Source organism: Sorex araneus, chromosome 7 (genome assembly GCF_027595985.1).
Source record: "Sorex araneus isolate mSorAra2 chromosome 7, mSorAra2.pri, whole genome shotgun sequence".
In the NCBI taxonomy this organism is placed as follows: Eukaryota; Metazoa; Chordata; class Mammalia; order Eulipotyphla; family Soricidae; genus Sorex; species Sorex araneus.
Genome location: NC_073308.1, coordinates 24574860 through 24602269, shown reverse-complemented (window position 1 = coordinate 24602269; position 27410 = coordinate 24574860). Strand labels below are relative to the sequence as shown.

At 36.7% G+C, this 27410-nt stretch overlaps 1 protein-coding gene and 1 long non-coding RNA gene across 6 annotated transcripts in view; one reads left to right on the top strand and one right to left on the bottom strand.

Annotated features, from left to right (window-relative positions):
- Positions 1-1441: 1441 nt before the first annotated feature.
- On the bottom strand, positions 1442-5126 carry LOC129406482 (uncharacterized). Its single transcript, XR_008631025.1, has 3 exons — positions 4946-5126; positions 4447-4505; positions 1442-2932 (listed from the first exon to the last, which is right to left on the bottom strand). It is a non-coding gene; the product is annotated as an uncharacterized LOC129406482 (long non-coding RNA).
- Positions 5127-5505: 379 nt separating this feature from the next.
- Positions 5506-27410, top strand: part of BRINP3 (BMP/retinoic acid inducible neural specific 3) — a 419821-nt gene continuing 397916 nt past the window's right edge. Inside the window, exons 1-2 of one of the 5 annotated variants that reach the window (XM_055144368.1) lie at positions 5506-6175; positions 25148-25431. In XM_055144368.1, the coding sequence (XP_055000343.1) occupies positions 25196-25431 (236 nt within the window). In that variant the 5' untranslated portion in view covers positions 5506-6175; positions 25148-25195. Of the gene's footprint in view, positions 6176-7704; positions 7845-7968; positions 8180-8451; positions 8472-9110; positions 9245-25147; positions 25432-27410 lie in introns of those variants that run through there. The other 4 variants (XM_055144369.1, XM_055144371.1, XM_055144372.1 and 1 more) reach the window with 4 other exon arrangements.

Here is a 27410-nt window from a genome sequence, read left to right as displayed (position 1 = left end):
GGAATCATAAAAATCTATTTGCAATTCCAGATTTTCTACTAAGTTTAGGACTTTTGACAAAGTAATTATGCTCTTTAAAACAGTTGCTTTATATGTAAAATGTGTATAAAATTGTGCAGCTGATATTTAGATAGTCTATTTTTTTTAGTGGCATGGAATAAGTTCTCTTAAAATTTTATAAATATTCTCATCTTTCCATTTAACAATTAAAAAGAACTCTTTTGTGTGCCAGGAATTAAGTCTAAGGTCTGCATATGTAAAGAAAGCACTTGAGGGACCAAAGTGTTAGTACAACATAAGGGGTATTTGCCTTGTACACTGTAGATCAAGTCACCCAGTATGGTCCCTCAAGTACCAGCAGGAGTAGTTCCTTAGTGAGAGCCAGGAGTACCAGGAGTAACCCTTGAGCATCTTTTGGTGTGGCCCATCCCTCAGCCCAAATAAATAAAAATAGGAACGAGAGCACAGCAGTAGGGCGTTCACCTTGCACACTGCTGACCCGGGTTTGATTCCTCTGCCCCTCTTGGAGAGCCTGGCAAGCTACTGAGAGTATCTTGCTCTTGTGTGAGAGCCTGGCAAGCTACCCGTGGCAAATTCAATATGCCAAAAACAGTGACAACAAGTCTCACAAAGGAGACGTTACTGGTGCCCGCTTGAGCAAATCGATGAACAATTAGATAACAGTGACAGTGACAATCATTAAAGAAAGAAAGAGACAGAAAGCACTGAACTCTGACCTACTCTCCATTCCAAACAGTATGAAAATTTAGTCTATCAAGTAGTGGGTTTGAATATGTGGATTTTGTGGTCAGTCCTTGAAACATGTTCTGTTCTTGTACAGTGTTTTGATTAGTGCAAATTTTTAACTGCATTGCAACTAAGTATAATGTTAAACATACTTCTAGATTTGATTTTATTCTGCATGATTTATTGCAGGGAATAAATCACCTTTAAAGTACTGATACCTCCTGATGGATTTAAGAGTTGGTGTTTATCTTTTGATTTGCCGTTTTCAAATAAATAGCTCTTATGTAATACTCAAGACTTGATGAAAACTGACATGGTTTTAACCACTCCAGAAAAATATAGCACTTTGTAAATTGGTGAAGTCTCTTTGCTTTTTTTCTTCTAAAGGTCTTTTTCTTACTTCTAATTATGCAAGCTTTTAAAAAAGAATATAACATGGAATTATTTACTTTTGCGTGTTTTCATCACAATGCATGGTCCTTCTCTTCATATTCAAGTTGCATTTGTGTGTAGATTTGTGGTTTAAAATTTAAGTTATATTCTTATTAAATATCTCATTTTGAGTAAAAATTTACAATACAGTCCAATTTTTTGTGTTACTAATAATTTATAAAATAGAAGAGCAAGTTACTATAGGACAGTGTGATATTGTAGGTGGTTGCAAGTATCTAGTTTAAATTATATTAAGGGAATGTAGACCAAATATTAACCCAATATATGTACAAAAAGAACACTAAAAAAATCTCTCCCGAGGAAGTACAATTACATAATGAAACTGTGCACAATCATACGAAAGCAGAAACAGGATGAGGGTGATAAAATCTGATAGAGATAAAAGACTTTCTACAGAATAGAGTAATAACCATCAGTGAAATCAACTACAAGTAAGTCACAATTTATTTCTTTGAATTACTTTCTCTTTCTTTCATGTATTTTCTTTCTCAATGTCAAGCAATTCCTATTTCAGTGTTTAGGACAATCATTTAATTAATTTTTGAGTGAATAATATCACTCAAATAGCACAGCGGTAGGGCATTCGCCTTGCACGAGGCTGACCCTCTGCCCCTCTCAGAGAGCCCGGCAAGCTACCAAGAGTATCTCGCCTGAATGGCAGAGCATGGCAAGCTCTGGTGTATTCGATACTCCAAAAATAGTAACATGTGTCAAAATGGAGACGTTACTGGTGCCCACTCTAGCAAATCGATGAGCAATGGGATGACATTGATGACAGTGACAGTGAATATCAAATTTGCAAAACTACATTAAAAGTTCTTTGTTTTATCAGTTGATTTATGATTTCACCAATCACCTTAGTTATTTGTTTTTCCATTTTATGGCATACTGAGTGAGTTAGAATGAAAGAGCTTTCAGTTTCCAACATATTCTTTTTTAAGAATTGAATATACTGGTTCATTTTATTTAGCACTTGTTGATCTCCTGGAATCAGAAATAAAGTTACTTGTGCACTCACGTACTCAAGAAAATTTAGATATTTTAAAACAGAAAGAGCTAAAACCAAAATACACCTGTAACAAGCAGGTTAAATGAATAAATTTAAACATTAGAATAAGGCTATTATAGATGATAAATATGCATGCATCTCATTTTTACATGCTAGGAACCATTGATAATTTATTTACCTTAATACAATTCATTTTTGTTATATATTTGACTTAAGCTTAAATTAATTGAAAACATTTACAAGTAAATGGATTTGCAATTTCTTGAAGACAATGTATCTTGCATATTGTTTTAAGATGGTATGTTTCAAAAGAGAAAACTTGAGAGGGAGAAAAATTCTCTGTTGGGAGACTTTTTTTTTTTTTTGCTTTTTGGGTCACACCTGGCAATGTACAGGGGTTACTCCTGGTTCATGCACTCAGGAATTACTCCTGGGGGTGCTTGGGGGACCATATGGGATGCTGGGAATCAAATCCAGGTTAGCCAAGTACAAGGCAAATGCCCTACCCACTGTGCTATCTCTACAGCCCCCAAATGTATGCACTCTTGAAGTTACAGAGGTTAGGGTGGTATTTGTAATGACTGTAAATTAGAATGCTAATCGATTTTATGTGACCCAAACCAAGACTCCTATGATCCTTTAAAATACAGGAAATCCAGAAGAAATATCCTTGTTTGAAAACCTTCTGCTTTAGATCATCATTAGGGCTGGAATGAATACAGCCTAAGGAAAGAAAGAATCAAGTTACTGAAACATTCCTTGTGAGCCCCCACCCCCATTGTTAATGTTGATAATACTCTAGATAGTTGAGACAAGTATAGTTTGTCTTGTTCTTGTAAATATCATATTTCCCTTCTGAGATTTTATATTAACATTTTTAGAAATCTAATTATCCAAAATAAAGCCTATTTTTGCAAAGAATCATTTCTATAATTATCATAGTTTAATATGTTTGTACAATTATTCATGTTTATGGTTTTGATATGAGGTACTACATCTCACCACAGCCAAAGTGCCCAGGCCCCTCCACCACTGTCCATATGTTCTAGTTCACCTTTTTAATTCCTCACCCCAACCATGTGGCAATTTCAGTTCTGTAGTCCAGGACCAAGAGTGTATGTTCACTTGATCCTTTGTATATTCTTGCTTTGTTTCTCAATATGTCACAGACGAGTGAGGTCATCCATCATTTGACCCTCTCCCTCTGACTCATTTTGCTTAAATTATACAGTCCAGTTTCATCCACATTGTGAAATATAGTCTGCTCTAACCAATGGAATTTTAATAGCAGATTTTTCAGGTGGTCATCCTGCTTGTATCAATAATAAAATTCCTGCTAATTAGGTAGCTGCTTGCTAATAATTTGGGGGCAGGATAGGGAATGATAGTAAAGAAACTAGAAACAACGGAGGAAACAAACAAGCATATTTTGCAGGTATATAATGCAACATTGCAATCATTTTCATTCTAGCATGACTCCTGGATTTTTTTTTAACAGCCCAACGGTCATCTTCCATTTGAAAAGCAAGTTTCCAGAATTTGCAAGATTTGCTATTCTGTACATTTAGTGGCATATGATGTAATCACAATCAAGGACTGTTTGGCTGCTCCCCCCTGTCACCTACCCACGCTTCACATAATGAGCAGGCACAGACTGGTGGTGCTGTAGTCTCAGGAAAATCAGACACTTTATGAACTGATAGTCATCACCACGGCAAGCAAAAAGCACTCCTCTGAAGGTGTTAGTTAGGGGAGGGAATAGTGTTGGAACCAGGAAGCACACAGTGGTAAGGAATTTTCTAGCTTTAACTTACCTGGCAAAATGTGAAAGTTGCACCATTCTCAGTTCTAGAATGGGAAGAACATTCTATTCTTGAATATGGCCAAGAAAAGCCTAGACACAGGGCTCCTGCTGGAAACTCTTTTATTTATTTTCAGGAAGGGAATTAGTAAGAAATAAGAGAGCTATTGAATGACCCTTTTAGCAAATGAACAGGAAGCAACTTTGCCTGTGCTTGGGTTTTGAATGGAGGAAATGAAGCATCTTCAAGTTTTCCTATTTGTTTTCTTAAAGCCTTCTACTTCAAAGTCACCCTTACTTGCAACTTTACTGGAAAGGAGGAAAAGAAAATTTCCACTGACCCAGCTCGTGATTTACATACAGAGAGCAAATAAATGAATGGAGTGGGGGATGGGACAGAGTTTTCATTCCATCCGCTGAGAATAAGATTACTTACCAAGAACAATTTTATCCAGAGCAAATGTTGATTTCCTCCATCATTCGGCGCCTAAATCTCTGGGAAAAAAAAATCAATTTCCACTCTACCTCTGCCTCCTATTTCTGAAATGGAAGAGGCGTATAATTCTTAAGCTGCAGGGTTCAGAGGAAGATAAAGCAGGGGGCAAAAGACCCTCACAGCGCTCTTTATCCAGATCCTCGCCCGGAGCCTCAGGCCAAGGGGTGCAGAAATCGTCTCTAAGGAAGCTTCCGGAGGTGGAGATGGGGGGTTCAGTTTACATCCAAAATATAAACCGAATGCAGGGGAAAGCACGCGCCCCCAGCCACCCTAGCACGCAATTCCCTCGGGAAGTTGGCTTCCCCAGAGGAAAGGGAAGTTCCCGGCTGAGTGAAGGGGGTGGGGGTGGAGAGTGGGATTTGCGTGTGGATGTGCGTTTGGGGAGGAAACGGGGGAGCCTTGGAGAGGAAAAAGGGAGAAGGAATAAAGCTAATCTTACCCGATCGATCAGGCTAGCGTTTGTGATGGTATCTGGATACCAAAAAAGAAAAAAAAAAGAGAAAAAAGAAAAAAACAAGATCATGTTTTAGGCAGCAATGCCTGTACTCCCAGACTCTCGCCCGGTCACTGTGCGGGCATCAAAGCCTGCCACCTGCTTCCCCAAGGAAGGTCTTGGGAACGATCCCTCCCCCTGACAGCCCCCCCCATCCCACCCCAAATGTCAGGCTGCTAGAGCCGAGCGTTTGGAGCTGTGCTTTTGGCTGCAAATCCATCGCCTCGCCTCGCGGGCAGCAGAAATCATCCAGAAAGCAGCACCCAGCGGAGCTGCCGCCGCAGTCCCTTCCACCCGCGGCTCCGGGGTCCCCAGCCCGAGCCGCCCGGCACAGCGCCCCCAGAAAGCGCCCAGCTTCCGGCCTCCGCCGCATCTCCGGCCCGCCGAAACACCCCCACCACGCCCCAATGCAGCTCGCCGAGGATTTGGTCATCCTAAAGTGACCGGCGGTTAATTTCCAAAGGGGAGGAGGGGAATTAGTGGCGTGGGGGTTTCCTACTACGCCTCGCTCGGTTGCTAGCCGTGAGCGGGATGCAGTGAAATCTTAGTGAAATTCACCGCCGGAATATTTAACCTTAACCCCAATGTTCCCCAAGCAGATAACTCTGAAAGAAGTAACAGTGGGGCCATCGGAGCAGGATTTCCAAAGCGGTGCCCACTTGAATTCTCATTGGATCCTTCCCAGCAGCCTAAATCACTCTTGCTGCTCTATCCATCAGGATGACTCCAGCCTTGCTCACTAGTTCTCTCTTTATCTCCTTGTCTTCCACACATCCTTTTACTCTTCTCTGCAGATTTATCTGTATTCCGCCTCCTCACTGGGGTTACGCAGCTTTGGTTTTCCCTAACTGTATGGGAATGCACGGTCCTTAAATTTTTCACTTTACCTAAGGACCACCAAGGGAGTAGTCCTCACCCTTATTCCAATCCCTCCACCCCCGCATAAACCACAGGCACCTCTTTCGCAGTTTGTTTCTCTTTCTTGGGGGTTTGTGACTCTCGTCTCCATGCAACTGATTTTTACTTGGTTACATGCCACTAGGAACTGCTGATTATTTCAAAGTTCCACCACTCTGCAGCTCACCACTTTACCTTGATTTAGAAGATCATGGAATATCTCTTTGAATCCTGGATGTATTTTTCTTACAGTCATCTTGCTTCATGAAATTTCCTCTGGTAAGTTATCCTCTTTATATGCTATTAGAAACTTATCACTGGTTATATATATATATATATATATAAATTATATATATATAAAAGGCATCTTTTTTTTTACTCTCAGAATGCAAAGGAGCTATGTGACTTTTAAAAAATTAACTGGCATGCTAGTTTCAAGATACTGACCATATCATGAGTTGCCCCATATTTTTCATATTCTTTATTGTTGTATTTGGTATTACAGGTTCTAGAAAATTTTCACCCCCTCCCCTCCCCCACAGAAACCTTTGGTACACATTACTATGCCATTTAAAAAGTCAAATGTTATATGCTTATTGAAGAGAGAGCATATGAAGGTCCTTGAGGTAATTGCAAGGTCTGGGAAAGTTCACTGGTCTCTGATCTTCAGAAGGTTGTTCAGGTCAGCATTTGTTCATTGCAAGCAATTACAGGACTGAGGCAGAGCTTTTGTAAAATGTTTCTTTATAGACTTAGCAGATCACAAGCACTAAAAACCACTATAGAAAAGTATAAATTTCTATCTTTTTAATGTCTTCCATTATCCCAGATCACATATTAATGCATTCCTGGTTGCACTGTTTCACCTAAGGCATCTAAGTTGAGAGTATGCTTCTGATGTTGTGAGTTTAGCTGCTGAAGAGTTAATCTGGAATGCTCATTTCAGAGGCAAAGAGCTACTGGAAGAAAACACTGATTATCATGGCTCTTCTGGATTTAAATTCAGGAACTGACTTTATATGCAAGATTTAATTGCCTCACTTCTCACACTTGTCCATCCCCCAGACTCAATTTTTAATAAGTATGTTAATGTGGCCCATGCTCTTTTGCGGTCCTGAGCATTTTGTACCCACTGAACAGACAGTTATGGCTACATTCCCTCTTTAAGTATAGACGTGTGGGGAAACATTGAAATCTTGGCGTTTACTTCACATATGGACAAGGACATAGTTTTCATCAAATGCCAAACATGGGTACGTGTATCAGTAATTTCTCAGTGCACACTGAGGGCTGCTTTTTTCCCCTCTCCCCCCCCCCCCCCGCCAATAACCCCAGCTCCCCCTCCCCCCACTGAGGTTAAGTTCCTAGTTCCACAATATCCCTCTTTATTGGGATGAGGTGAGGGTTATTGTTCAAGCTGTACTGCCCTTTCCTTTCTTCCTTTCCCCTTTTTATCTTTAATTTCTTGACAGAACTATTCCTGTCATTGATGGCTGACGCTGCAACCCTAAGTAATTTTTTTTAATCCCCAAACCCCTTTTAGCTCCTAGACATAAGTCTTCCAGCTGCAGCGTCACCCCATCCCCCAGTCGGAGAATGCAAGCGATTCTCCTGCCCCCTCCACCCCCACCCCCGCCGCCCACCCGCTGGCTCCCACCGAGAGCGTCGGGCTGGAGACTGGGGTCCGCCCCGCAGGGTTGCCCTCTCCCAGCACTAGTTTTCTACCTGGTCTCCTTCCCAGCACGGCGCCCTGCCTGCCTAGCGTCTGGCGTGACTTCAGAAGTGCCAAGGGTTTAGCATCCTTCCCCGATCCCAAGCTCCTCTTTGGAGGATTGCTGCTGTTGCGCAGGGGTGGAGGGAGGGGGGGGGGGGGGGACCAACTTTCGGTGCAGTCAGAGCGCCGCTCCGAACCCGCTACTCGGGAAAAGCACCTCCGTCCGCTCTTTAGGTAAGTGCATTCTGCAGACTCACAGCCCCAAACTGGAGCAGGGCTGGGGGCGCAGTGTGGGGGGGGAGCCCCTGACCGGTGCCTGCAGCCAAGGGCTGTTGCACGGTGGGCTAGCAACAGGCGACCGTGCCTGGAGATTTCTCCGCAGCTCCTGGCAATGTCCAAGCCACCTGGGCGCAGGGAGCGTGGAGGACGCGGCGCCGGAGCTGCGGGCTGGCCGTGGGGTGGATGGCAGGTGTGGGCATGACCCGAGAAGCGGGCAGGGGCCGTGTCCCTCCCCTCAGCTCCTCGGCTCCAGCTGCGCCTTCGGCTCCTCCGGCCAACGTCAGTTCAGGGTAGGCTTTGACAGCCCTGGAGCGTTTTTTTTTTGGGGGGGGGGGCCCGGGGGGGAGAGCATTAGGAGCAGGGTGGTGTGCACCCTGGCTTCGTGTTCCTTTTGCAGCCCGCCTCCTCTAAACTTGAGCAAAAACCTTCGCTTGGTGAAGGGACATGCTTGGAAGAGCTCCCGAACCTCTTTTCCACGCCCTTCTGCGTTTGCATTTTATTATTTTTAATGAGCAAAGACTAATAAGCGGGCAGCCTTGCCGTCTGCCCGCTCCGTCTACCCCGTCTGCTCGCGACATCTCGGTGAGGCTGGCCGTGGCTTCCCCGACCGGCCCTGGGGGAAGTGGGTGCTGACCGTCCCCTTCTCCACCCCCTGGCTCGCTGGAACCGGGAGGGCGGGGGGTGAGGGTGGGGTGGGGGGGCGAGCAGAAGCAACTCTAAGAGACGGGGATGGGCGCGTGAAGTTCAAAGCCGGGAACGGAGGGGCTGGGTTGGAGCCGATCTTAGACCTACTTGAAAGTTGGGCTCTTCTGTGTGGCTGTCCCCAGTCTGGAGGTGGGGTGGGGGAGGAGAAAGCGGGGCCGGGAGCGCTCTCCCCCAGCGTCCACCAGAGCAGGGAGGCGCTTCGGGGCTGCCGGTGGCTGCTGCTTCTGCAGCCCAGCAGCGGGGAGAGTTGGAGTCTGACGGCTCTGCGCCGAGCCCCTCCGAGTTGAAGCTCCGAGCGAGCATTTTCCACTTTGCATCTGGTCGGGGACGTGCTCAGCCCGGGAGAACAGTGGGAATCCGGCGGGGGAACGCTCACGGAGGCTCTGACTTCCCAAGAGAAAATGCATGTTTCCTTCCGTGGGAGATGCCAGCCTGAGCTTTGGGAAGAGCTGGCAGGGGTGACTAGGGCTGGAAAATAGCCCCACTTGGCTTCCAAATACTCAAACCAGGCTGTAAGCGAAGAAGAAAGCATCAGGGTCTATCACACTGTCACCGCAGCTTGGAAGACAGACTAAGATTTTTTTTTTTTTGGGGGGGGGGGTTCTTTTGCCTGCTCTTTAGATTGTGTATGCCATCATGCAATTAAGCAGGTAAGGACTGAATGTTTTTGTTCAACTGACAATCATTGTAACCTGTGTTTGACCCATGCTGTGATCATCTTTCCCAGTTCCCAGCGATGGAGTTTATGTCTGTTGAGATATTTCTGCGCTGATGCAGAACTTAGTAATATTTATGAACCGTTTAAATCCATGTAAATGTTTCACATGCTTTCCTTGAAATGTTCAAAGTGTACATTCATCTCAATGTTTACGCTGTAGCAAAAATCATTAACCTGGCAGAGGTGAGAGGAAGATAATGGAGAGTGTGAAGAGTTAATAGGGAAGGATACATACCTCTAATGAAGTATGCAAGATAAGTAGTTGCAGAAATGCTTTAGAACATTGCTTCTTCTTAAGGTCAAAGACTTTAATATATTCAGGACAATTGGAGAACTAATTAGGGCATCTTCACCTAGCAATTTACCACTATTTTAGGACAGTCTTTTTCAGGTAGTTTCATGTTATCTTCTGAATTTAAAAAAAAAAATGCATTGAGTGGGGGTTGGTTAAACTGTCAAACAGGGTTTTTTAGAAAAAAGAACTTACCCCAAAACAATGTTATTTCTGAAACCAGTCTGGAAATTTTTGAACTTTGTCCAATTGGAAACTGAAAAACAAAACCTAAGCAAATGTACTAAATTAAAGAACCTTTCTTGTATAAGTTCTCCTTGAAATTCCAAGTTGTGGATACAGAATTTTAGCAGCCAATAGATTTATTCCTCTAGAATTTAACAGCAACCCAAAAAGCTCAGAGACAAAACAGATTTTGAATGTTTCAATTTTGTTTAACCATTATTAGCATTGTTTGATGATTTATTTATGTGGTAAAGAGTCTTGAGTTCCCAAGAGTGAAGAAAAATAGTATTAGTAAGGCACAATTTTTAAAGTATGCCTTTTATTATCAATACTTTCCTTCCTCTAAGAAATTGTATTTTTTAGAAGTTTCTTTGGAAATATTTTCAGAACCTACATTTATTTATTGATGTGGGTCTCTAATCAATAAGATTTTTGCTTGCAAAGCTCATTGATAATATCTTGAAGAAATAAAAAAGATAATTTCAACTTTGGGTCATATAATTATAAAGTTATAGTCTTTTTCATAGTCTGATGCAAGAGGTAGTTTTTGCTTTACTGGAAAAGGGATTTGTCAATGAATTTCAATTTTGTTATTTTTCTGAATTTTACCTTCTGGAGTTTTATTGTAATGAATGTGTGTATGTTTGTGCGTGTGTGTTGTACAAATTTTGAGTTGGTGGAAATGGTATTTACTTAAAAATCTACGTTGAACATGTGTGTGTGTGTGTGTGTGTGTGTGTGTTTGTGTGTATGTCTTGTACAAATTTTGCGTTGGTGGAAATGATATTTACTTAAAATCTACATTGCTTCAATATTTTCCAAATGAAATAGACATGATATTACTATGTGACTGATTTCACTTATTAGTTATTCAGTTAATGTGAGATATCCAGTTATAACATAGTTTCTTTAGATGCTATTATAATGGAACTGAAGTTTTAAAAGTGAAATATGGTACTCCTTGATTTTCTTCATGCAGAATGATTGGAGTATTAAAGTTAAGTAAGTAAAATTTAAGTAGAACAAAGTCAGTGGGACTAAAGTAAGTAAAATTTAAGTAGAACAAAGTCAGTGGGACTTAAATGAGTTTGTGTGTATTATACATGTTTATGCACATATATATTTTCTACAGCTGGCCTTTCTTTTAGGTTACTGTGTTCTTTAAAGAAACATCTAATTTCTTTTCAGAATAGTGCTTTTGTAGATTTCTCTCTACAGTGCAAAGAAAACAGCAGCTGGAACTTCAAAAATTTATTTTTCTCAGTATTAATATATTCTTATATTTTCTATTTCCTGTTATTTTGAGTTTGCTTTCATATTATTAGTAGAGTAAGCAAAATTATTGGGGAGTTAATGTCTAACAAGTTAAAAATTTAGAACATTCATTATTACTATACAACCTATCAATGACAAAGTTAGCATAGTTTTCAAAGGTACTTCAAATCTATGCTTCTAACTTATGATTAATGAGCTACTCTTTTAAGTTTCTTAACATTTCTATTTTTTTTGGCCTCCTACTATTAGGTTATTATAAGAAGTACAGTTGAATAAATGTGGGGTCTTTCCTCAATTTCAGTTCTAGTTCTTATTAATTCCTGTAATCTAACAAGATTACTTTCCTCTCTCCTCATGTGGGGATAACAATCTCTGCTCTGTAGTGTTACTGGTAACATAAAGAAAGACATGAAGATGCTTTAAAAAGATAGATGTTCTATCAAAGCAAACTATTGACAGTGATAGAACATCTATGTTTTAAAAAGTATAACATTCACATTATTTTTTCTTTTTGCATAATGTTCCCTTTCAGAAATGAAGCAATGCTGATGCATTTTTTTGTTTGTTTGCTTTTTTAATTTTAAAAGAATCAACCATATTTGATCTTTATAGTGGTCTGTAGACTTTGTGTCTTAGCATCTAATGACATTAAATAACATTTTGTTTTGTCAATGTTTAGCAAAAACATTGCTGAAGAATAAAATTCTGGAGAGACCAATACTAAGTTACACTGAATTTGTTTGTCTTTAATATAGTTCTGAGAAAATATTCACTTTTATAAAAATGTTTGCTCTTGATTGACTTCTTAGTCTCATGGAGTGAAAGGAAGGCTTGTTTTTTTCAGTATATATACATTATCAACCAGAATGTTCCATTTAGTTCTTAATTGAAAACAGGATAGCAATATATCATTTTTTGTTTTTCCTTTATTTTGCAGACTTTAGTTTCAGAACAAAATAAACAAAAACACAATGCAAAACATCCAAACATCTAGTCGAATTTAGGAGAGGACAATTTGAAGATAAAAATTTCTTCACACAACAAGTTTCAAAATGATACTGGATATAAAGTTAAACTTTTCCTTTTTTTGTATCCTTCACAAGATCATATTTGGCTAAGGAGAATTATGTAGTCTACATTGGCATTGCTGCCATTTTAATTTAGCAACTATATGGATAATATTTAAATATTTAGAAGTGGAATTCTGATTTTTTAAATTTTACATTGTTACATGGTTTTAGTATTTACAGTTCACCAGTGTAAGAGATAGTATAGGAGAAGAATAACTTGTTTGAATATTGTAGGCTGCTAATGGATGATCTTGATTATTTTTTTAAATGATAGTGCAACAATGTTGTATGCTATTCTAGAAAAAAGGAAAAGATGCTGAAGACAAATTCAATCACAAGTACTAATAGTCAATCTATTGGAGATAAACCTGGATATTTTCTCCGATCATTTTTTTTTCTTTCTTTCTAATTAAAACTTTTTTTCTAATTTCTTTTTCAATTTTAAATAGCCACTTTAGCCATGTGTATACTGGCCAACAAATATTATCATCATTATTGTTTGGAGTCTTAATCTGTGTTATTCGCAAGCACATTTGATAAGCTATTAAGAAAATTGATATACAGTAACTCCATTGCAGACCTGTGTCTATGGTAATTATTTCATAAACCATGATTCTATTTTTCTACACTTAATGTTTGATATAAAGTATTCAAGCCATTCTGGGATGTTTCTCAATTCCATTTTCAAGTTAACTAATGAAAAACTAGTTGATACTCCATTAATCAGAATAACACAATTATGAAACTCTACCCAATTTATTTTCCCTGATACTGAAAGGTATAGCTGATGCATTTTAATGAGTGCAATTGATTTTTAGATATTTTAACATTAAATAAATCATTCTCTGGTATTTAAAGAATTTATCTTTACCCAGGAAAGTAAAAATTCAGGTGTGAAAATGGCATATAATCTAACAAATGAACAAATCTTTTAGACTATCCATTTTCTATATTCCTAATACTTTCTTAAGCACATTTCATGATTCCTAAAAATTTTAATTCTAATTAAAAATTTGAGCTAAAATTGGTATATAGCACTAATGTGACCTAGTTTTCCTTATGATTATTTTTGAATAGTTGTTTTAGTGCCTAACCCCTAATTCACTCAGCCCTGGGTAGCTTTAAAAGTATCCAAAGCATAACAAATTTCCTTAAAGAGCTATTAAAGAACTTACCATGTTGTATTTTTAGCAAATTAAATCCATAAAATATACATTTATTGATTAAATTAATAAATATGTTAGTTTAGCATTCAAATGCATTGTAATTCTCTTCTATATAAGAATTATTGTTTCATAATGGTGTGTTGAAATTCCATTATAGATTTATAGTGAAGAATACTTATAGATATACTTATTCTTCCTAATATCTATGAATACCAGCCAAATTCATCAGGATTAAGCTGTTTTTCATTATCTTTTCTGAATCCTTGCATTTTTTTAAATTTTAAAAGTATTTCTAAAATATGCCTCTATTAAAAAACAATCTAGCCTTGGAAACATCAGTATTGAATAAGCATGCATATAGATCCACAGTGTCAAACGCTGGCCAGTTTATATCCACATTACTACTGAACAGGTTCATTGTAAACTCTTGCTCACAGCCAAGAAGTATTTTCTTTAATACCTTTCATATGGTGTCTACAAACGTGAGCCATCTCAGAAAAATGTGATTAAGTCCAATCACATAGCAAACTAAAAACATTGGTGTATATGCTCACTCAAGTGTCAGAATACAATCTCAGATAGGTTGCATAGAGTGTGCCCTCTGTGGCTGGTCCTATCTTTGAAATGCAGAAATGCTTTTAAATATGCAATTTAATATTTCAGTTGCTCAAGCCAGTATTTCTGAAGCTCAAACCAATAGACAACAAAAGTTAATTTGGCCTGAAAGTTCCTGGGGGTAGACATATGTAAGTGGTGCTCTTGGCTTTAGTGTAGTCATATGTCTGATTGGTTTGAAACATCAGCTTATAAATGTGTATGCATGTATTCATATATATAATTTGCATAGTTCTATGTATAATTTTTCAGAAGTGAGCATATTTTGATAATAAACATAATTGCAATTCTAAAATAAAAATATTAAAGGCTGAATCAGCCAAGAAGCAAAATTGTGAAAAATATTTCTGTACATAACTCCAACCATATTAATAGGCTTAGCTTGTCTATTCAACATATTGAAATCAAATTACTCAACTGAATTTGCATTAATAGATTTTTATTATCCATGTTTACTATTAATTTTCAAATATAATAATTCCCAGTAAGCTTAATAAATGTGATGAGTACTAATTTCAAGGCTATGCAATAGAGTAACATGGAGGAAGACTATATTTTTCAAAATTGAATACATGTTGTTCTTTAATCATCAATTGTCTATGGCAATGATTGGGAATATATTTTGGTTCTTATTAATTGAACTGAAAATAACTTTTTAAAATGCGTTGTTTTTAATTAAAAAATGCTTCATAAATACATCATTGTGAAACATTTTCTATTTTCTGCATTTATTCGATGTACAATCTTGTTTTTCCTTTTGAAAATTTCAACCTGTCATTTATGATCACTGAAAACAGAACTTTTATTTTAAAACCATGAACCAAGAGATATGTCTCCAGTTTTTTCCTATCAAAAATAAAAGGGAAATTTATTAGGGACACTTTACATTTATTTTAATTAATTTTGCTATTGTTTTTACCTAAGATACTTGTAGACAGCTTTCTCATTTTGGGGGGAGAAATTGCTTAGAATGTAGAAAATTTCTCCCAACACTTCCCCCCATTTTTAAGTGTTTTCCTTCTTATAAATAAACATTTAGATAGCAATAGATTATTTTCACATTTGAATAAATTTATCTATTTGTATATTTACATTAGGATTGGGGCGATATCACAGCAGGTAGGGGGGTTGCATTGCACGAGGCCGACCCGGGTTTGAGTCCTCCATCCCTCTCAGAGAGCCCGGCAAACTACCAAGTCTATCCTGTCCCCCTTGCAGAGCCTGGCAAGCTACCTATGGTGTATTCGATATGTCAAAAACAGTTACAACAAGATTTATAATGAAGACGTTACTGGTGCCCACTCAAGCAAATCGATGAATAATGGGACAACAGTGCTACAGTGCTATATTTACATTAAAAATATACCGATGGTCCTATTTGTATAAAGTGTTGGGAAAACCCATTTTGAACTTCTTCGGGTAGGGCATTTGACTTGCCGACCCAGGTTCTGCCTTTTTTTCTCTTAGCATAAACTGTGATAGGTTTAATTTGTATCTTTGATTCATCTACAAAACAAGTAATTAGGATGGGTCCTTGGAACAACACAACAATGCAATGTTCTGGAGGTGCTCTTAACTCTGATGGGAGTACTAAATGGAACTCAAGCAAGGCTAGTAACTTTACTAACCCCATTATTATTTCTCCAGGCCTGAAATAAATAGATTTCAGTGCATTCTCATTTGAACAATTTTAAAAAATCCAAAAGATCATAGGAAGATCACAAAAATGGTTATGAATTTCCACTCATGCTATTACTACTATTTAAACCTATCCTTAGCTGGTGTTTTTTAAAACAGTTTTGGTATAGAGTAAGAGTCAGCAATTCAGTATCAGCCACAGTGATTTATTATCAAAATATCTTTATCATCACTACTATCATGTTAAGAGTATAAGATCTAGTACAGATGGAAAGGAATTTTCCTTACACTGCCCAACATGGGTCTGATACCCAGTTACCCATGTGGTCCCTCTAGCCCCATCAAAAGTGATCCCTGATTAAAGAACCAGGGGTTAACCCTGAGTTCAGCTGGGTGTGTGCCAAGAGTAAAAACAAACCAAGGTAGGTAACACCAAAGTTTAATTTAGCTCTACAAATTGCCTTCATCGCAAAATGATATAAACTGAAGATTTACTATTTCCCAGTTACTTGAAGATTTGCAGAGGTCTTAGCTGAAGATAACATTTATTTCCTTCTGATTTGATAACCAGTTATTAATTACAATAAATTATAATTAGAGACTCAAAATCAATCCCACAATATTGGTTCCTATTATTATTTTTCTGAAAGTAATTCCAGACATATGTACAGTACATACTGGGCATAGCTAATATCTAACTGTCTGTATCTATCAGACATAATAGTGTCCGTTTGATTTTTGAAAAAAAAATGATTATAATATTTTTTCCAACTTGTCTGACTCGGTAGATTTACTTTGCTCTTCCTTTGACGTTTAGTGTCTTACATTCTTCATATTTTTCTGACTTTGAAAACAGTTGCAACTGATGTAGTTTAAGTCATTTGTTGCACAATATCAGAAATTCTCATTCTCATGTTGGGGAATAATGGCAATGGCCGATGTTTATTGCTAGACAAAAGATCATGTATCAAGAAGCAGGATCATATTACTAATATGTGAGACATTTGGGAGGCTTAATTCCCCATGAAAATAGGGGCGCTCCAACATCTTTCACAGAGATTTTTTGCTCAGAAGTCACACTTCAACACACTTGCTTGAGTTCTGATAAGCTTTGGGAGTCCAACTCGCTGGTGGTTTAAACTTACACCTTGCTTAGTGCTTAGGGATCAGTCAGTCCTTTTAGCTCTTGGTGTCTGTACTGGGTACCCGGGATTGAAGCTGATACTGCTGGACTGGAGCGATAGCACAGCGGGTAGGGCATTTGCCTTGCACACGGCCGACCCAGGTTCAATTCCTCCATCCCTCTCAGAGAGCCCGGCAAGCTACCGAGAGTATCCCGCCCTCACAGCAGAACCTGGCATGCTACTCGTGGCGTATTCGAAATGCCAAAAACAGTAACAACAAGACTCACAATGAAGACTTTACTGGTGCCTGCTGGAGCAAATCGAACAGTGGGACTCCAGTGCTACAGTGCTACTGCTGCCCACAAGCCATGCCCAATGTCGCAGAGTATTTCTCCAGGCCCTGACATGATTTCTGACGTGTGTCTGAAGGCACTAGAGAACAGCAGTTATTTGCTACTTGTGAATGTATAGTTTTCTTGTGCATCTCTTAGTTTTGTTATTTTGGGGTCTGTAAATTTACTTTTATTGAGCCAGAGAAGTAGTACAGTGGGTAGAGCACTCCTGTCAGGCTGGGGTGACGATATGGGGTGCTGGAGGTCAAACCCAGGCCATGCATGTGTACCTTACACTGCTCAAACACTCAGGTCCTGATACAGTACAGTTCTCAGACTAGAGTCAGCAAATCCCAGAGTGACTTATTAAAAGTTTTCTTTTCTTCTAAACTTTACCTATTTTTAATGAAAATATTTTTTTTTATTTTTAGTAATGCAAATTAATAAAAACAAAGTTTAATAATGTGTGCACCCTGCAGTAATTTATTTTTATTCCCTTTTGTACTTATTAAGTGTCTTTCTGGTGCCAGGTTGTTTGTTGGTGCTACACAGTGTCATTGAATTCAGTAGGCACAGATCTTATTTCTTTTTTCTTATACTAAAATTATCAAAAGCATGTTATTATTCTAGGAATATTTTATATTTTCAGAAACTGCTATTTTTGAATTAAATGGTAGCAATAACCATGCTTTGAAAATCAGTTTAGTAGTCTACTGACAGCTTTAATAACCACATTCTCCTAGGTTAAAATAGTTTTAACCTTTTCATGCTCTTATAAACTTACAAAAATGCTATTATGTATATTTGAACTTTTGAACAATCTTCCTACAGCCCAAATAGTTAGGATGCCAAATACCCAGCGCTTTTTGGAACAATTCTTTTATAGGGGGCCAGTGCTTCATTCAATTGGCCAATGTTCAAGGGGAGTTGCACTGCCACGTGCCAGGAAGGGCAGTACTTGGGGACAACCAGGATTGCCCAAGGTGATGTTCAGGGTATGATATGATTCTGACAGTAGAACAGGGGTTGGCTGCATGCCGGATGTATGCTTTAGTCGCTATACTCCCCCTCCAGCCCTGAGAAATCTCTTTAATAGATTTACCGAATTTTCTTTGTAATTTCATTAAATTATTTTCTCTGCAATTTCAGACACATTTTTATTTATGTTTCTTAATTGAATTGCTTCTGATTAAACAGTTAATTTTACCTCTTAGTCCTAGTTAACTGAAAGGCAATTTTTTTCCTATTATAAATTATAAAAAAAAACACATAAATCACCAGACTCAAGTTTTCTGTACTCAATCCCATTATTATGTCTTATTTGTAGAATATGTTGTACTGATCATCTTTATATTATAAAGGCATATGCTGGACAAGTTATTGTTTGATTTTTAATTTTCACTTTCATCTTTATTTTTTTTTTTTGAATTTTGAACCACTTCCGATGGTGCTAGGGGCTTTTTATCTGGGTCTGCACTGAGCAATCACTTCTGGCCGTTCTTGGGGGACCATATGGGATGCCAGGTAGCAAGGTAAACACCCTACACACCTACTATAGCTCTAATCCCTTGAATATTATTGAAAAAAGAAAACAAAAGCTTTTTCTAGTGTTTGCTAAATTCTAACTGAGTGCATTGTTCGTTAAAGACAAGGCAAAAGACATAGTTCTACTTGTATTTATTTGCCTCAGGTGTGCTTTAAAAAATTAACTGTTCTCAAATTTCCTTTAAATTTGCATTTATGTGACAAAATATTTTTACTGACAAGAACATTATTCTGAAAAATGTTAAGTGTGTATAAGAAAAAGAAGGCTAATAGTGCATTAAAGTAACCAGATTTACTTATTACATTAAATCCAGATTTTTTTTCTTTTTTTTCTTTCTTTTTGGTGTTTGGACCTCACATGCCAGTGTTCAGTGCTTACTCCTAGCTCTCCACTCGGGGATCATTCCTGGCGAGGCATGTGGTAATGCTATGTAGTGAAAGAGACTGAAGCCAGGTAGTTTGGGGGTAAAGCAAGAATCCTACCCACTATTCTCCTGCTCCAGTCCCTAAATCCAGATTTCTGTAATCATTATTTCCTCTTCATTCTCTCATGTAGATTATTTTAATCTTAACACCATATTCTGTTTCACTGGTTCGAGAATCAAAGATATTACCATAAGTTCCCTAAAGTATGCCTCTCTAAAACTAGATCTTTGCAATCTAAGGCTAGATGTTAGACATTCTACATTTGAATATTCTTGTTTAACTACTTCCCTGTGAACTAAAATTAAGTACAATTGGAATCTCATTGAAGATGTTTGCTGTTGTTGTATGACCTCTTACATTGCATCACTGACACATTTTGTATTTAAAATGTAAAGGTAACTCAGCTACCTTTTGAAATCGGCTTTCAGAATAATTTACTCTATTTCCTGGACAGAAATAAGGAATGGAACTCGCTGTCTCTTCATTTTTTCTAATCAGTTCTACCATTAGGTAATAGCATTTAACTTCCTCTTTATTGGTAGGACAAGATTATATTGACAGGATCAAGGAGAAGATTAGTTCCCTCTGCAGTATATACTCCTCAGAGGAATACTAACCCTCATTAAGATGGAAAACACTTCAATCTGTAATTCAGAGACAAGGTATTGCCTGATCAGCTGAAAGAAGTAATGAGAAGGACCCTCTGGAATACAGGTTTAGCTGAGTTAAATGACTGGAAAGATTTAGTTCAGACTGGTCTTCAACTGCACAGTGTGATTTCAAGTAGGGAAAGCTGGTTTTATTTTCCTATTTCTTTTATTAAGAAAGGAAAAGTGGAAAATTCTAATGATAATACATTACTAACAGTTGGAGGCAATGTCCATTCTTTGCTAATATGAGTATACATATTAAAACAAGATGTGGATGGCTGGAGCGATAGCATAGTGAATAGGGCATTTGCCTTGTACACGGCCGACCTGGCTTTGATTCTCAGCATCTCATATAGTCCCCTGAGTACCACAAGGAGTAATTCCTGAGTGCAAAGCCAGGAGGAGTAACTCCTGTGCATCTCTGGGTGTGACCCAAAAAGCAAAAAAACAAAAACAAAATCCAAAACCAAACAAGATGTGGAATTTTGGTTTGTTCTAAAAGAATTTACATCAGTGCATGTTTCAAAAGCTTACATGTGCCTGGTAGTGCACATATCATCAGGGTCCACAGATTTATTGCAACATAATCTTTGCCAGCAAAGATTCATAATCTGGCCATATGAGCAAATGTGTTAAAAGAGTATAACATTAGCATATTTCAAAATTTTAGAAGATTTGTGGATAGACATTCATTGGGCTTGCATTCATGTAGTCTACATTTATTTGAGTCATTTTCAAAAGTAGTTAAGATGATTATTAGCCCAGCCAGACATTCATCTTTAAAATGCAATTGAATTTCCATTCACATAGAGGCGTATTTTATTCTTTTTGTGGTCCCTGGCTGGGTGACTTAGGTTTCTTGATGCTTGAGATGAATGGAGTCTTTTTTACTTTAGAAATCATTACTTAATCATCTAAAAGTATCATTACTTTTTCATTTAGTATAAATTTCTATTACTTTATTTGGAGGATAATAGAATTATCACTGAGGACAGAAAAGGAAAAAAAATTTGGGTATTAGTCATGGACTACTTCAGTAATAAACTAGGGATAAAAGACCAATTAATCTTCACTTTGTTTCTACCTGACTGTTTATTTCAACAGGACCACGATTATAGAACAACCATTTTTATGTATTTTTGTGGATTAAAAAAAAGTGGCAACATTGTATCTGTTTACATTGAAAATGGCATTCTTTGTTTCAAGTATGAAAAATTTTATACCTTAATGAATTACTTGATATATTCACATAGTAAAATGCCAAATTCTATTCAACTAGGCTATTTAAAATTTATTAACTCAAAGTAAGTAATGTGTACATTATAAATAACAATCACGGAATTTTTGAAGTCAAAAATTACATGTCATTACAATTTTACCTAGAGGTATATATATATATGTATATATATATATATATATATATATATATATTGGTTTTTGGGTCACACCCGGCGATGCACAGGGGTTACTCCTGGCTCTTCACTCAGGAATTACCCCGGCGGTGCTTAGGGGACCATATGGGATGCTGGGATTAGAACCTGGGTCGGCCGTGTGCAAGGCAAACGCCCTACCCACTGTGCTATCACTCCAGCCCCAAGAGGTATATATATTTTTTACAAAAGTAAATCATTAATTAAGAGGGCTCATCTCTTTAATAATTTTGTCTTATAAACATAGGGCTCCTGAATATTCAAGGATTAAATGTTATATACATTTATATTGGAAAATTAATTACATTATTCATATATGTGTTAATGTACTAACATAATTCAATAATAAACTTCATTTCTAGAAAATAATGCTTTGGGAACTTTTTCTTATAAAACTTATTCTTAAGTCAGGTAACTTTCCTGATAATACTTGAGGTATATATAAAGGTATACATTTTCTTACATGAGTCCTGAGTTTACACATTATTGCTCTTTAAAATAATACTTGTTAGAAATTGTCTTTTTACTCTTGTCTTTAATATGTCTGACAAATAAGAAGAGTGAACTTAATTTAAGATTTGTTGTTGTCTTTCAGAAAATTGTTTAAGACATCTTACTGTACTAAAAATTTATTATGTCTCTCATTTCAATAAGAAAAAGATACCAGGTGGAAACAATTGTGTTCTTTAAGAAATAAAGTTACTATTTTTATTTAGAGGGCAAAAGAGACAGTTATGTAAGTTGGGAGAGAAGGGTTACATATTCAGGTTTAACTTTTTATCAAGAATCAGGGAAACTATAAAAGCATTAATAGTTTTAATAGTCATGATAGTAGAAATTATGATAATAATGATGAGATTAAAGAGATGCTAGAAGAAACAAATTGCAGAGCTATGAAATGAATTGAGAATCCAGGTGACAGTGATAGTGTTGGAATACAGAAATGAACTAGTTAACTGAAGAGGATATATAATGAAATCTGATTGCTTAGAATATGAGAATTGATAGGATATGTGGAACAAATGTGATCCAAGGGAAAAGTAGGACATGGGCTTGAAGATTTAAGTGAATTGAAATAGTGTTGGTAAAGTAAGTAACTCAGAAAGAGAAAAACATTTATAGAATGTTGATTTTTAGTTGGTAGAAGTATTGGTTTCTGGTACATGTTATCATAGGCAGTGTTTGCTACCTCATTTAAGGCCCTTTTTATTTGATGATATGTTTCTGATAATTGCAGTGTTTTTGGTAGGTATTGGTGGGGTATTTCTACCTTAAGACTTATTACATTACTTTTCACATTATAGACATTTACTTCATCACTATATGTGCTACTATTTTCTCTTTTATTCCGTAGTTCTATCAAATAGAAACATAAACAATAGAAGTTATATGGAAAAGTTATTAAGTTTACAGTCAGAATGATACTTTTAATCATTTCACCATTAATTTACAGATGTAATATCATATTTAATAAATAATAATTTTAGAGCTAACATTTGCTCTAATATATTATGTAAAATATGTAACATATGCTGATATATTATTTTAATAGACAATGTGAACATTATATGAGATATATTTTTGAATTGGTACATGATTTTGAGTTAATAAGTCATTTTATTTTAGACCTTCTATCCACACATAAAACTTTTTGAGTTGAAGAGAGAAAATGAAAGAGAAAGGAAGCGAGAGGTGGTAAAGACTACTTTTGTCACTGACAGTAATATTAGAAAGTTATTTCAAATCAAGATTCAATCATCCAATCATTCCAAATAAGGGAACAATTTCAAGCCATTTATTATTAATTACAAAATTAATGCTTTAATGAAATTGGGCCCATACTGCCAGAGCAATAGTACAGTGGGTAGGACGTTTGCCTTGCAGTGGCAACCCAAGTTTTATCCTCAGCATCCCATGTGGTTCCCAAGCACCATCAAGAGTAATACCTGAGTGCAGAGCCAGGAGTAACCCCTGAGCATTGCTGGGTGTGACCCAAAAGCCAAAATAAGTTTTTAAAAGAAGGAAAAAAAAAGAAAAGAAACAAAAAAAGAAAAGAAATGAAAAGGAGAAAAGAAAAAAAGAAATGAAAAGAAAGTGTACCCAGCGGGTGGGGCATTTGCCTTGCATATGTCCGACCCGGGTTCAATTCCCAGCATCCCATATAGTCCTCCCAGCACTGCCAGGAATGATTCCTGAGTGCAGAGGCAGGAGTAACCCTGCTGGGTGTGAGACCCCCCGCACTGCTGGGTGTGAGACCCCCCGCACACACACACACACAAAAAAAAAAAAAAAAAAAAAAAAAAAGTGTACCCATAGATTGTAGTGTGATGCGAAAAATGAAAAGGTATTTAATTTGTTGTTGTTTTTTAACTCTCATTTTGATATCATGGATCAAACTCAGATCCTCTTCCATATGAAGCACATGGTCTATTACTGAGCCACAAACTAATTCTGAAAAATGAAAAAATATATAAGCAGGTCTTTCTAAAACCTGGTAAGGTAAAGTTTGAAGTTTTAGGTAGCAAGCTAATGTCCCTACTCCACTCTCAGTATTGTTCAAAAAACACAAAGTAAGGTGAGACAAGAGAGAATATTGTAGCCTGGAGTTAATGAAACTATGGCAGTATATATGCAGTGGATTTGGACTTTTTCTCATCATAGGATGAATGCACATTGCCTCAGCTATGCCGGTCTCAGGTTTCAAAGCTTAAGATGAAATAAAACCTCCAGTGACTACATTATATATTTACATATTTTGAGATACTTCGGAGTTTGTTTTCTGATATTCTCTTATATCGTCATAATTTAGGATTAAATTTTTAATTATAAAATTTTTAGCATAATAATTGAAACTAGGAAGTGTAAACACCAAAGAAATATATAGAAACCACTCTAATAGAAATATTTTACTTATTTTAATTCTGTGTATTTTTATTTCTTCTAAAAAATTTTTATGGCATAATACCTCTACACTATATGGATCTATGTGATATAAAAACAGTAATGGAAAAGAATGAAAAATGGGAAGAAAAGTTAGAGAGTAAAATATTTAGAAAATGTTTTGTGTAACATATTTTACTAGGTGCATTGTAGAAAGTCATTAATACTATACTCCACTGAGATTAAACCTATTGTTACTTGACTTTGCTTAAAAAATTAATGTTTTTTAATAAAACATATGGTTTTGTAGTTTTTTAAAATAAAATATACATTTTATAGTTTATTCATAATCTGAATTTTCTTAGTTTGCAATTATGAATTTTTTAGTTATGTCTACATATCTCTACAAATAAAACATTGATGCTTATTTGTTTACTCTAAGTATTCTATAATTTAATTAATAGTTTATTTAATTAATCAGAAAAGTTTATACGTAATATTATGATGGAAAAAAGAAAACTGATCAAAGTCTCCAAACTCACACACACCACACACCTCACATCGAACTATGGAGATATATTAATTGTATGATTAATAAATTATCAATTGATTAAGACACAAATAAAAATACACACTTATTTATCTAATTGCTTAGTTTTAATATCTTTTTAGTCTCACAGATTTATTTTAAGTGATTTTGATTCATGGACATATCTACCAGAATATCTTTAATTCCGTTGAGAGCATGATAAAAAACCCAAAATATAACGTGTTAAAATTCATAGTTATGGAATATTAAATTGCATACAATATTTATTTTTGAAAATGTTTCATGTTATAATGCAGTTGAGCATAGACAAGAAAATATCAATCAGAACTTGTGATTGTATTTTCGTCGTCTTTAATGATCCACATAGGATCATTATGCTAGGACATAGGGATTTAGTTTTCTACCAATAAAACCAGACCCAGGGCTGGAAAGAATCATAGCTCTGAAGGGAAGAAGGCCTTTGTGTTGACTTACTCATTTTCCTGTCATTTCATTGAAAAACATGTGTTTAGATGCCAATTAAAAAGGGGAAAAGAAAAGAGGTTTAGCTGTCTCAGCACCTTACTTTACTGGAGCGGTCTCTTCAGGGCTTACTAATTGCCTGTGTGTTTTTCTAGGTTGAGGGAAAGCTAAGAGAATGAAGGCTCTAAACCCCCAGTGGAAGCATGATATGGCGGAGCAGAGCTGGTGCTGAATTGTTCTCTCTGATGGCTCTATGGGAGTGGATAGCCCTGAGTCTTCATTGCTGGCTTTTAGCGGTCGCTGCTGTTTCCGATCAGCATGCCACAAGTCCCTTCGACTGGCTCCTCTCTGATAAGGGACCCTTCCATCGCTCACAGGAATACACAGATTTTGTGGACAGAAGCCGGCAGGGATTTAGCACAAGATACAAGATATACAGGTATGACGCATCGGAAAATGGACTATATTTCTTCCTTGATCCTGGTGTATACATATAAGCTTCTCCAATGAAAAATCTCAGCTAGGCAAAGGGTTGCTGTAGGAGATATTACTTGACCATTTGCCATAGTTATGTTTTCCGGTTATTTAAAAATCTTTACGAGTCATTTACTAAGTTTAGGGAGTTGTTCTGCGTACTCTTGCAGATGTCACATGGGAAAACAAACAAATAAACCAAAAAGGAAGTCTAATCTCAAACCGAAAAAGCAGTTCTGGGTGACCATATGTTTCTCTCCCCCCAATTCTAGAATGCTTCTGTATCTCAAAGTAAATTTCAATTAACTTTAAGACTGAGTTTCTCGTTTTTAAGTAGCCAAAATTGTTGTGATTTTTCTTGAGTGACCTTTTCTTTCTACCTTATACTATTGTATATTATATTTTTAAACTAAAATGGAAATGGAAATGGCTTATATAGTTTTTGAGTTTAGTCTACTCACTCCTTATTTGTTATTTACCTATTGCTGAGAGATAATTGTGTTTTCAAAAGTCGGAGGAGATGGCACAGGGATATATTTTTAAAACAGATGAACTGAAAACAATAGCACAAAGGAAAATATAAAAAAGATTAAGATATATGGACTTTCATTTTTGCTGCACTTTTAAAAATTGGAATCAAAACAAGTTGAACAAAGAAATCATACATTAAATATAACAAAATTCCCCATTCCCCAACAGATCAGTAAACACATTTAAATAGAGTGTATAAGTGGTTGCCTAAAAATGATTTGGTAATATTAAGTTATGAAAAATGCTTTATGAAAAGGTTTGGTTTGTTTTTCATGGTAAACATTTTATTACCCAGTGATTGACTTAATGGTTTATGTAGAAGTGAAATTTAGTTTTGCATTTCTGTGCCTTTACTGATATGGATATTGTTATATAAATCTTTTATTTTTATGTTATATGTGCACCAGAGGGCACTGTGTTTCCGGTCTGTATAGAATCTTTTCCATAGCATTGTGAGTGGTTTATAAATCTCATCAGCAATGAATATTTACAGAAGGCTAGAGACCAAATGAATTCTATGAAGCATCTTAAATTCATTGCTATTTTCAAAACAAACAAACAAACAAAATACCAAGGAAAACCTTGCTCCAGGCAGTTAGAATATTGTCAGGAGTTTATAAAAAGACTCCCATTGAAAAGAATAAATGACAAATATTATGGATTTTCTTTTGGAGATGCTGCAAGAACCAGTCAACATATTATGATGTTTGTGGTACTCATTTCTGTGTGTATCTGTTGGGTTAGCCAGCTTCCCTTCACATCTTGTATAAAACTAGTTAAGTTTATGATTGCAAGAGTGTCTTATATTGTAGTATTCTGCAAGAGGATTTTGAACAGTGTGCCAAACCAACAGATGCCAGAGCATGTCTTCATGATCTATTGGAAAGTCTGAGTGTTGTCTTATGTGTGATTATTGTGGTTCAGATTATTGGTTTGTTAGTTGCTACTTGCAAATATGATTTGACACATTTGCAGAGGTCCTAAGCTGAATGAAAAGGGACATTATTTTGAACACATTAGTGAAATCTAATGAAATATCTGCATTAAGGTTGATTTGCATGAATATATGTTCTTAGTCTTCAGAGGATTCTGCTTCTAAAGGCCTTTCTTAGTCCTATATGGTCTACTCTTGTAAAATCTGTATATTTGTGGCTTGGATAAGTTTATATAGAAGTAATACACTTACAAAAAAATAAAATAAGGTACTTCTCTTTAATTACTGGAACATGTTTTAATATAACATGCAATCTTTTAAATCTTGCCCAAAGATACTGTAGCACTGCAGAACTGTCTTCCTGCTGTTTATCAATTTGCTCGAGTGAGCACCAGTAATGTCTCCATTGTGAGACTTGTACTGTTTTTGGCATGTCAGATATGCTACGGGTAGCTTACCAGGCTCTGCCATGAGGGTGG